The sequence below is a fragment of the Lynx rufus genome, unplaced genomic scaffold (genome assembly GCF_022079265.1).
Source record: "Lynx rufus isolate CCGP_SWC_20201006 ecotype Redwood Valley unplaced genomic scaffold, mLynRuf1.p SCAF_13, whole genome shotgun sequence".
Taxonomy (NCBI): domain Eukaryota; kingdom Metazoa; phylum Chordata; class Mammalia; order Carnivora; family Felidae; genus Lynx; species Lynx rufus.
Window position 1 is genome coordinate 30,043,345 of NW_025814827.1, and position 10,018 is coordinate 30,053,362.

General features: G+C 52.2%; 2 protein-coding genes across 3 annotated transcripts; one reads left to right on the forward strand and one right to left on the reverse strand.

Moving 5' to 3' along the window:
- The first annotated feature begins 2,117 nt into the window (after positions 1-2,117).
- On the forward strand, positions 2,118-4,959 carry DUOXA1 (dual oxidase maturation factor 1). 2 transcript variants are annotated; one of them, XM_047074479.1, is made up of 6 exons: positions 2,118-2,264; positions 2,593-2,650; positions 2,991-3,125; positions 3,332-3,545; positions 3,789-4,006; positions 4,703-4,959. In XM_047074479.1, the coding sequence occupies exons 1-6, from the start codon at positions 2,118-2,120 to the stop codon at positions 4,957-4,959; spliced, it is 1,029 nt and encodes a 342-aa protein (XP_046930435.1). The 2 variants fall into 2 exon arrangements, with proteins under 2 accessions (XP_046930435.1, XP_046930436.1); XM_047074480.1 differs by lacking the exon at positions 2,991-3,125.
- A 1,240-nt stretch (positions 4,960-6,199) lies between these two features.
- DUOXA2 (dual oxidase maturation factor 2) lies at positions 6,200-9,490 on the reverse strand. Its single transcript, XM_047074481.1, has 6 exons — positions 9,344-9,490; positions 8,151-8,208; positions 7,736-7,870; positions 7,273-7,486; positions 6,752-6,966; positions 6,200-6,393 (listed from the first exon to the last, which is right to left on the reverse strand). Exons 1-6 carry the CDS (start codon positions 9,488-9,490, stop codon positions 6,200-6,202), a joined length of 963 nt encoding a protein of 320 aa, XP_046930437.1.
- Positions 9,491-10,018: the final 528 nt, after the last annotated feature.

Here is a 10,018-nt window from a genome sequence, read left to right on the forward strand (position 1 = left end):
ATCTGAGGCATCCATGGGGAAGCCAAGTGAAAATGTCAATGGGACAATTGGCCCAGGTAAGAGGTCTGTCTGGAGACATAGATTTGAGAAGCATCGGCCATGGGAATAGATGAGTTTGCCTACGGAATCATGAAGAGTACTAGAAGAAAAGAGCCAAGGCAGAATCCTGGGAAGCAGAAACATTTCCGAGAGAGGAAGGACTAGCAAAGGAGCCACAAAAGTCATGGCCAAAGGCAGGATACCCAGGAGAACATGCTGTCATGGAGATTCAAGGAGGACACGTTTGAAGAAAGGGGAAACAGTCCACAATGCCAAATACCACAGAGAGGTTAAGAAAGATGAGAGGTGAAAACTTCCCTTTGGATTTAGCATGTGATAACCTAATGGAGAAGATGGGAATGGAGAGAAGCCAGATTGCAATGGGTTGAGGAAATAAAGCAGTGGAGACACCAGCATAGACTATTCTTCCCAAAAGCCTGGCTATGAAAGGGGGAGAGTGAGATAAGACAGTAGCTGGAGGGGACTGAGAAGTTCAAGGGAGAGGGTCCCTTCTCTTTGTGTTCTTAAGATGGGAGAAATTTAAGCATATCTTTGAGAGAAGGAGCCAGCAGAGAAAGAGAAGCTGACAAGTTGTGTAGAGAATGGGGAATGACTAGGGAAAGGTGGTTGTAAAGGCAGGCAAGGATTGGAGTGAGAGCCCAGGAGAAAAGGAGATACCCATTCCCCTGCAATGGAAGAATTGAAGAGTTAAGAAAAAAGCAAAACTTCATGGGAAAACCGAGGCTCAGAGCTTATGTGTCTTGTCCAAAAGACAGGATTAAAACTGTCTCTCTGTCTTTTTGCCTGACACTATGCTACCCCCCCAGAGATAGCATAGGAGGTGGCCAGCCTAGAAAGAGAGTGAAAGGCTGGGAGCCACAGGGTATTATAGAAGAATCACAGAATTTAGAACTAGAGGGGACATGGAGATCATCATATCCAATTGCAGATGAGGAAACCAAGGACCAACGAGGTTGTCATTTGCCTGCCTAATGTTTTAAAATAAGTGAAGAACTGGTTCCAGCCCAGAGTTCTCTCCAACAAGGATTGGATAAGGAGATAAATGGAGTAGTCAGATGTCCTCTCTTTCCCAATCTTGTAGCTTCTATCTATTCATGTCACTCTGTTTCAGGTATTATTCTTAGCACTTTACACAGGCAATCTTGTCTCACACTCTCAATGACCCTGTGAGGTAAACACTGTCATCCTTACTTTTAATAAAACCAGGTATCTGTAGGGGTCAAGTAACTTGCAAGAGGCAGATACAGAATTCAAACACAGAGCTGCTGAACTTCAAACTTATTCTTTCACTATATCACTTAATAAGACACTACCTAGCCAGACTATAAATAATGGAGCCTCCTGGGAAAACCAAGGCCCCAGTACAGATCGCACACAGGGAAATGAGCAGAGGTGGGATCACTGATTGTAAAATAAGGTGAGCTAAGTTGATTTCAATTATTTTAGAGTTTCCAGAGGAGGAGTCAGGGTGCTTGAGAAAGCTAGACAGACCAGTGTGGGCAGTGCCAGGACCGGGAATTAGCCCTCTGATGATATAGTTGGATTATATATTTAGCAAAGCTGTCTGGCCTTTGTTCCTTTGGAGACTGAGAAGGAAAGCCAATCTTTTTGTAATCTGTACCAACTTTCACCCTTATGCCTTCGCTTGATAGCTATATAGTAAATATAGTTCTTTTTATGTCCTGTGATCTGATTAGGCTGGAGGCCTGAGAGAGATAAAAGAGAATTATATTTCTTAAGACAGTCCCAGAGGAAGCAGAGAAGCCTCGAGGGTGGTTGTGGCACTGATTTAGGGGACCTAAGGGTTAGGAAAGGAGCATGGGGCAACAGAGATGGATTGCCAAGACCCTCATTCCCTCACAGCCAAAACACAGGGAGACGGATGGCAGAGGAGCAATGGAAAGACAGTAGCAGTAGAATCTGGTGAGCTCCAGAGATGAGGGAACTGGTCTGGTTTATTCTTAGCTGTATCTTCAGCACCAAGAATAGTACCTGGCTCATAGACATAAACATCTATTGTCCTACAGCATACGCCTCCCTGTCACAGCCCCATCAAAATGGCTGCTTTTGGACACACATTCCCCTTCTATACTGGCCTCAAGCCAATCTTCCCAATGGACACCACCTTGGCCGTCATCATTGCCATCTTTCTGACTGCACTGGTCACCTTCATCATCATCCTGCCTGGCATTCGGGGCAAGATGGTGAGAAACAAACCCAGCCCTGGAGACCCCAGCCCCAGAGAGACCTTGGCCTCAAGGTGAGGGGGCCAGACTCTCTGACTACAACCAGACTCAGGAAAGAGACTCCAGTCCTGAAAAAGTGTCACCCACCCCCCAGGAGGGAGCTCCCTACTCATTGATTCAACACATAATTTATTGAGAACCTATTACGTGGCAGACACTCTGATCTCAATTGACCAAATGACCTCAGTTTTAGAACCCCCGCCCCCACACACCCAAGTCTGGAAAGAGGAAGGGTGGATTTGGAAGGAGGGTGTTCCTTCCTAAACCCACCCACCCTGTGACTCAGAGGGTGTTCTGGCTGCTGCGGGTGGTGACCAGCTTATTCATCGGGGCCGTGATCCTAGGTGAGTATAATTCTGGGCAACTGCCTCTGTGCCATCTAGTTTGCCCCACAGCCAACCTCCTCTCTCCTGGTTTCCTTACAGCAACTTCTGATTCCAGGGGGTGGGGGGTGGGAGGAGCATCAGCAGAGTGTGATCAAGGAAGTCTTGGATTCTGACCCCTTTATTCATCTTGGGCAAACATATTATTGACAATCTAACCATGAGCTAGACCCTGAGCTAGTTAATAGATATACAATTATGCGCAAAAGAGACCTAGACCCCTTGGAGCTCTCCTTCTGACTCTATCCCAGTAATGCCCAGATTTTCCTGAGTTCCTGTATGTCCAACTCCCCAACTCCAGCTGTGAATTTCAGTTCTGAGTGGTTCGTGGGCCAGGTCAGCACCAACACATCATACAAGGCCTTCAGTTCCAAATGGATCAGTGCTGACGTTGGGCTGCAGGTTGGGCTGGGAGGAGTCAACATTACACTTACAGGTAAGTGATGGTTCTTACCTGTGAGGGAGAAGATTCTGCTGTGTCTTTGGAATCTAATCTGGTGTGGTCTAAAGTTCTACGGGATGGAGGGATGGTAGGAAGGGAAATTTCCAGAGATTAATAGCAGCTTCTGTACACCTGCCCAATGTGATGAGCCCCTACCCAGGCTTGAGTTCCTCCTGAGCACACCTGCCCCATTCCCCCAGGGATCCCAGTGCAGCAGTTGAATGAGACCATCAATTACAATGAGGAATTCACATGGCGCCTGGGTGAAAACTATGCTGAGGAATATGCAAAGGCACTGGAGAAGGGGCTGCCGGACCCTGTGCTCTACCTGGCTGAGAAGTTCACCCCGAACAGCCCATGTGGACTGCATGGCCAGTACCGCCTGGCAGGACACTACACCTCAGCCACACTCTGGTGAGTATGGGATAGAGGCCAGCCTAGACCCAGGGATGGTGTTTCTATCCATCTTTCCTCCACTTATGTGGAAATCCCTAGTGGGACAGGCTGGCACCAGCCCCACAGTGCTTGGTTGGGAAACCTATAGGCAGAAAACTGTGTCTCACATCTCTGGGATATTCTTGGGTGCCTGAGCCTCCATGTGGGCCCTTCCAAATAGAAGTGTCTAGGCCAACCTTCACTAGGTCCTTGGCTCTCCAGGGTGGCATTCCTCTGCTGGCTGCTGGCCAATGTGATGCTGTCCATGCCCGTGCTGGTCTATGGTGGCCACATGCTGCTAGCCACAGGCATCTTCCAGCTGTTGGGACTGCTCTTCTTCTCCACGGCCACATCACTCACACCACCCTGTCCCCTGCGCCTGGGCACTGCTACGCTGCACACTCACCACGGGCCTGCCTTCTGGATCACATTGACCACAGGTGAAGTCCAGCCCTGAAGACAGACACAGGGCTTAGGGCCAGGGAGGGAGGGCCAGGGACCACAATATTGGTGGGGGTTGAGGGTCTGCCTCTGGGGGCCAAGATGCCTTTCCTCCCTTTAAAACCCCATCCCTCTTACATCACTCATCGGGGCTTTTTCTCCCCAGTTCCACTACCCACCCCCATAGGTGCCTACTCCCTGTGTCTTCTGTCTCTGTCATGTTCCTCATCTCCTTACTCTCCCTTCACCCAACTCTTTCCCAAATCTTCCAATCTTCTGTCCATGCCTGCTTCCCCCAAACACTCTTCTCTATGTCCCCCATTCCTAGAACCCTTCTCTTTCCTGCTTCACATGGCTTTAAATTGTCTTACAGGTCTTTCTCCTCTCCTGTTCTCTCATGCCCCTTCTCATGCCTTCTCCTCTGTGCCCTGCCCTTCCCCCAGGGTTCTCTATTTTCAGAGTTCTCTCTCTCTTTCTTCTGACATGTAATTCAAAGAGCACTGGACTTAGAGTCAAAGCTCAGAAAAATAGAGCCACACCAGCCATATGACCCTAAGCTAGTCACTTCTCTGAATCCCAGTTGCTCTGAAACAGGGATGCCAGCATTCTCTGAGAGTTGTTCTGATGCTCTTGCAAGAGTTCCTTGGGAGGGTATTACTATCACCAAGGCAGGACACCTATTGTCTCATCCCCAGGACTGCTTTGTGTGCTGCTGGGCCTGGCCATGGCAGTGGCCCACAGGATGCATCCCCAAAGGCTGAAGGCTTTCTTCACCCAGAGTTCAGGAGAGGATCCTACACTGGAATGGAATCCTGAAGAAGGGGGACTCCTGAGCCCTCGCTACCGGTCCACAGCCGAGAGTCTTGAGGCCCAGGACATTCCCCTGTCAGAGGCTTCCTCTGAGGCATGCTGTAAGAAGGAGCATCCCAGAGAGCCTGACTGTACCCTATAAGGCTCTTCTCCCTGGTGGCCACCCGGACTTCCATTCTGGTTCCAGATCTCATTGGAGCCTCATAAACCACCAGAAATGACTGCAGGTTGGGTTGTTTCAGCCCCCCAGCTCCAATCTATAGGTGGAGAAGGAAAAAGAGGCTTTTCCTTTTAAAAAGCAAAACAAAAAGCCCTAATATGCTAAACAGAAATTGGAGCCACCCATAAACCCTGTCTCCATGGTAAGACCAAGCAAGTGCTGCCTGTTTATGCACAGCAACCCTGCCTTCCCTAGATGCCTTGCCTCTTTGAGGTGCCATTTATTGAAACTCAGCTTCATCTACATAGTGTGTGTGTGTGTGTGTGTGTGTGTGTGTGTGTGTGTGTGTGTTGGGGAGGTTATAGTGTGATACCTGTATGATCCCTCTTATCCCTCTTGTTTCCCTTTTTCTGGGTCCCTTTTGTTCTTCTTTTACTTCCCCAACTTGTGTGATCTCTTGGTACAATGAAAGTCCTGGGCCAGAGAAGAAACCAAACTTCTTGTCCCAGGATATCAACCACATGTGCTACATTATCTTTAAGCTTCACTTCTCAAATCTGCCAAATAAGATTGTAGGTCTTGCCAAGGACCTAAAAAATAATCCCAGGATTTATTTTTATGCCTTGCCGACATCTACTTTAGTTAGCCCTCAGATACCACCTCTTAGTGAATAAACTGGAGTTAGTAAATTACCTCAAAAATGCCATTCCCTCCAGGTCCACTCACCTGGGCCAGTGAAGGGGAAACCCACTGGGCCAATGGGATAGTGACCTGCCTGGTCACTGCTACCGACCATCCACCTGGGGCAGTTCAGGAAGAAACTGGTTCTGGTGAGTTCCCCTTTGGGCTCACTAGAGGGCGCCTCTCTCCCAGAGCCTTGTGGCAAGGCAGAGAGAATGGACTTGGCTGCTTCCAGCCCAGGAAGTCTGCTGAGGACACATATTCCCTAAGTCTGGGAAAGCCATGAAATGTAATGGAAACAATTTAAAAAAAAAAAAAAAAAGGAAAAATATTTATTTACAGGTCACTCTGGGAGACTTTTCCCTGGGTGCAGGAGTTGCAGCCCGTCTGAGGCCGCCTGCTTTTCCCCAGTGGCCCCCCCCACCCCCACCCCTTCCCGCGCAGTGACTTTCTTTGGACTATCCCGGCCCAGCCCCAGCCGGCATTGCTACCTGGCTTGCAGGGGACCGAGGTGGGGTAGCGGTCTGAGGTTGAGTCCCCCTCAGAGGTTAGTATTGGTCGTTAAGTCCAGGGCTCCAAACTGCTTATGCAGTGGGTTGTTCAGGATGAGAGGCGAGCTCCCTTTCGCCTGGCTACCATAGTCCTTGCCGCTTCGGTCCAAGAAGGTGCGAAGTGCGCTGGGCCAAGAGTAGTGGAGACTCACCACCGCCACTCCCAGCAGGAGGCACAGGATGCCTGCGGCAGCGCAGAAGGAAGGAAACAGGGTAGTCAGGGCTCCAGGCCAGAGTCTGGCCTGCCCCCTCCATCTCCTGGGGGCTACCTCTTGCATTTCCTCCCCCAACACACAGGGCAGGAACACCTCTGATATGGATTACACGATACACAGTTTCATGTGCTAAATGGAGCAAGATACTGAACCCCTCAGAACCCTCTCCCCTCATGTGCAAAACGGGCATAACCACACCTGCCTCCAGGAACTCTTAAGAGGAGATTAGATAATATGTGTGAACTCGTTTTGTCCACTGTAAAGTACACAGCAGTATAAATCCAGTCCCCACCCCAGCCTCCCGGAATCCGCCTCCTCAGTCCTCACCGGTGGCCAGAGTGACCCAAAAGGCGGCGCCATAGTGAGTGGTGAGAGTGGCGGAGCCGAGACGGAGCGGGCAGAGCTGCACGCTGGAGATGGAGGCGAAGGCGAAGATAGAGAAGAGCGTGAAGGCACCGGTGGTCAGGAGCGCCAGGCCCCCGTAGAGCGGAACCGGCATGGAGAGCAGCCCGTTGGAGAGGAGCCAGAAGCAGAAAGCCACCCTGCGGAGGGGACCCACTGCGCTGTGAGCGGGGTTACCCTAGCCTCGCTCCCCCTCCGTCCCCCACCCCAGAAGGAAAGCCGGGACTGTGATGGCGTAGGCACAGGGGAGCCTTACAGGGGAGGGGCCGGCTCGCAGCCTCTGCCTGGTCTCTCTGGGTTCCCAGGTCTGTGCGGAGGACCCCGTGACTTTCTTTCTGACCCGAGAGGTGGAAATTCGCACCTCCAGCAGCTATGTGGGGCTGGCTCACACGCCCCCACCGCGACAGTCCCTCCCTCAGTCACGCGTGCTTCCCTCCAGCGCTCACCACAGCGTGGCCGAGGCATAGTGCCCCGCCAGGCGGTACTGGCGGTAGAGCCCGCAGGGGCTGCTCGGGGTGAACTTCTCGGCCAAGTAGAGAACTGGATCTGGCAGCCCCTTCTCAAGCGCCTCCGAGTACTCCTCGGCATAGTTCTCGCCCAGACGCCAGTTGAAGCGCTCGTTGTAGTCTATGGTCTCGTTCAGCTGCTGCACTGGGGTCCCTGCAGAGGGCGGGCGGGCGGTGGAGTCACGGAGCCGCACGCAGCGGGGGACCCCGCAACTAAGCAAACACGGATAGGAAAGTGGAGGTGTGAGAGCGGTTTGGCAGCGGTTGGGGAAAGCACGGCTCCAAAAGGAATAAACACTATTTGAGCCTGTGGGGTCCGAGATTTCCTCCAGCTGTCCCTGCCACACTCCCCCAACCATGGAGTCCGACAACCCAGGAATTCACTTTGCCCCAGCCCCCTCACCTGTGAGTGTAATATTAATTCCCTCCAGGCCGACGTGCAGACCAACATGGGCTCTGACTCGTGCTGCGCTGAAGGCCTTGTAGGATGTGTTGGTGTTCACCCCACCCACTGACCACTGTGCGCTGAAGTGCACGGCTGTGGGGAGAGGCACAGTGTGTGGGGAGGGGTACAGAGAGAATTGGGGAGATGGCATGGGGAGGGTGATGATGGCAGGTAGGGTGCAGTGCAGAGAGATGGGGGGTCTAGGGGTCCAATGTGGTATACATGGTAAAGGTGTAAGAGTGGGCACTAGAAAGCTGAAGAATGGGAAGAGGGAGCAGGACACGAACCCCAAATCTCGATTTTCCCAGGTGCCCTCTGCCCACCTCCATCCTCACCCCAGGTCCTCTCACCACCTGCTGCACCACACACTCACCCACAATTTCTGCGCCTATGAAGAGACTGAGAAGAACTCTCACCAGCCAGAACCAGCGCTGCAGGAATAGGTACCTGGGTCAGGCTTGGTAACTGCCCGGCTAGAGTCCCCAAGACCTCCCTTAACCCCATGCCACCTAGATGTTTAGTGCCTCTGAAACTGTCCCCTCTTGCACCACACCCTTTTCCCAGTTCCATTCCTGATGCTTTGAAGCTGAAGTCAGACTTGTTTTTTTGTACAGGTTTCTCTGAGCCATTGCCATTTCTGAAGTTTTCTAGCCATGCACTTCTGAGGCCCCAGTCCCATTTCCCAGTGCACCCTGCAACACGGCTTTCTGTCTGGTGCAGGCCCACCACCTTCACCCACCAGCTATCTGGCTCCTGGCTACTTGAATCACTACTATGGTGAGGCTCAGTGAGTCCAGAAGTGGTAGGCAGGCAGGGGTCATCTACCCCAGGAGAGGGTGGTCCCAGGGTCCTGTCACCAAGTAGACGAGGTGGGAATGCAGCCTCTCAGATATTCCTAGGTGCACCAGTTTCCCAAGGAAACCAACACAGATCAAGACTCAGGGAAGCTAGGAACCCATAGACTTGAAAAACAACTTAGGTTCTAGGAAAAGTGAGGGGGGAGGAGTCCAAGGAAAAGTACCCAGTCTGTTATAACTTCGAATCCTGGGTGGGAGTGTCTGAGCCCTTAGGATGGGAGCACTCATATACATGCATCTCTACGCAGCAGAAACACAGCAGTCTCAGCTGCTGAGACTTTCACACCAGTGAAATACAGCAGTCTCAGCTACTGGTTTCTGTCCTCTTGGTCTGCCAGTCATTAAGTCATCACCTTAAGGCTGAGACTGGAGTGCAGCCACAGTCTGAGGGAAGGAGACTCCAGCAGCATGTGAAGACTAGAATCAGCCCCAGGATTACTGGACTGGGCACTCACTGTCTGCATCAGCTTCCTGAATGATCTAAGTGGGGTCGGTTTCCAGGTTGTTTTCTACAGGGCCTCAACCTCCCCCGGTTCTTGGAAAGGCATGCCTGCTGCCCCAGACTTCTGTCTGCTCCACCTATGCTCCTCTGGTTCAGTGTTTCAGTCTGACTATCCATGGAGGCACTTGGAACCACATTACCTGTCCTAGGTCTTCCAGAGACCAGCTGCCCAAGGCCCCCAGGCCCTAGCATCTAGCACCCCCTTACCGAGTGGCCACGAATCCCAGGCAAGATGAGCAGGAAGCTGGCAGCCAAGGCCAAGAACACCAGAATGACGATGAGCAGTGGGACGCTGATGCCAGGGGCATGCCGGGGCTGGGGGTAGAAAGGCAGCTCACCATTCCACAGAGTCATGCTGCAACCCGGCCAAGCTGGGTCTGCTGGAGTGGGAATAGCAGGTACCTGGCAGCTGAGCCTGGGTCCCACTTATCTTTATCCGGTCCCCTGCGTTCTTGGACAGGACTCAATGAGATGGTCAAGCCTGAGCTCCTGACTTTTCCCTAAGGAAGTGCAGCAGCCGGCCCGGTTGCCTTCAAGTGCTCTGGATTGGCTGGGGCAGGGTCGGGTAGGTGGGAGAGAGGAATTATTTCTCACTGGTTGTAACCAGTTACGTTCAAGGCTCTGCGGGTTTGCTCTGTGTTTGGAAGTGGTGTGGGATCTGGACCCCTTTTATAGCAGCCTGAGCAGCTTGCTGGGCGGATGTCAGGGCTTGGCAGCTTGGTGTGATTGGGAAGAGAACTTGCAAATAAGGGGCGGAGGTTGCTATGCAAATGAGAAGAGCCCTGACTCCACAGCAAGAGGGCCAGCCTCCCGCCCAGATGCACACTCTTGGCTCTAGTCTGACCTGAGTGGACACCAGGGCAGCTGGCCTTCAAGGATCCA

What these genes read in the sequence shown, in the direction of transcription:
- DUOXA2 (XM_047074481.1), bottom strand. Translation starts at nt 9,490, where the DNA reads ATGACTCTGTGGAATGGTGAGCTGCCTTTCTACCCCCAGCCCCGGCAT. An exon ending in CATAGGCGCAGAAATTGTGG is followed by an intron (nt 7,871 to 8,150) that starts GTGAGTGTGTGG and finishes CTCTCCCCACAG; the next exon opens with CCGTGCACTTCAGCGCACAG. An exon ending in TTGGGTCACTCTGGCCACCG is followed by an intron (nt 6,394 to 6,751) that starts GTGAGGACTGAG and finishes GCGCTGCCGCAG; the next exon opens with GCATCCTGTGCCTCCTGCTG.
- DUOXA1 (XM_047074479.1), top strand. Translation starts at nt 2,118, where the DNA reads ATGGCTGCTTTTGGACACACATTCCCCTTCTATACTGGCCTCAAGCCA. An exon ending in CTGGCATTCGGGGCAAGATG is followed by an intron (nt 2,265 to 2,592) that starts GTGAGAAACAAA and finishes CCTGTGACTCAG; the next exon opens with AGGGTGTTCTGGCTGCTGCG. An exon ending in CATCGGGGCCGTGATCCTAG is followed by an intron (nt 2,651 to 2,990) that starts GTGAGTATAATT and finishes CCCCAACTCCAG; the next exon opens with CTGTGAATTTCAGTTCTGAG.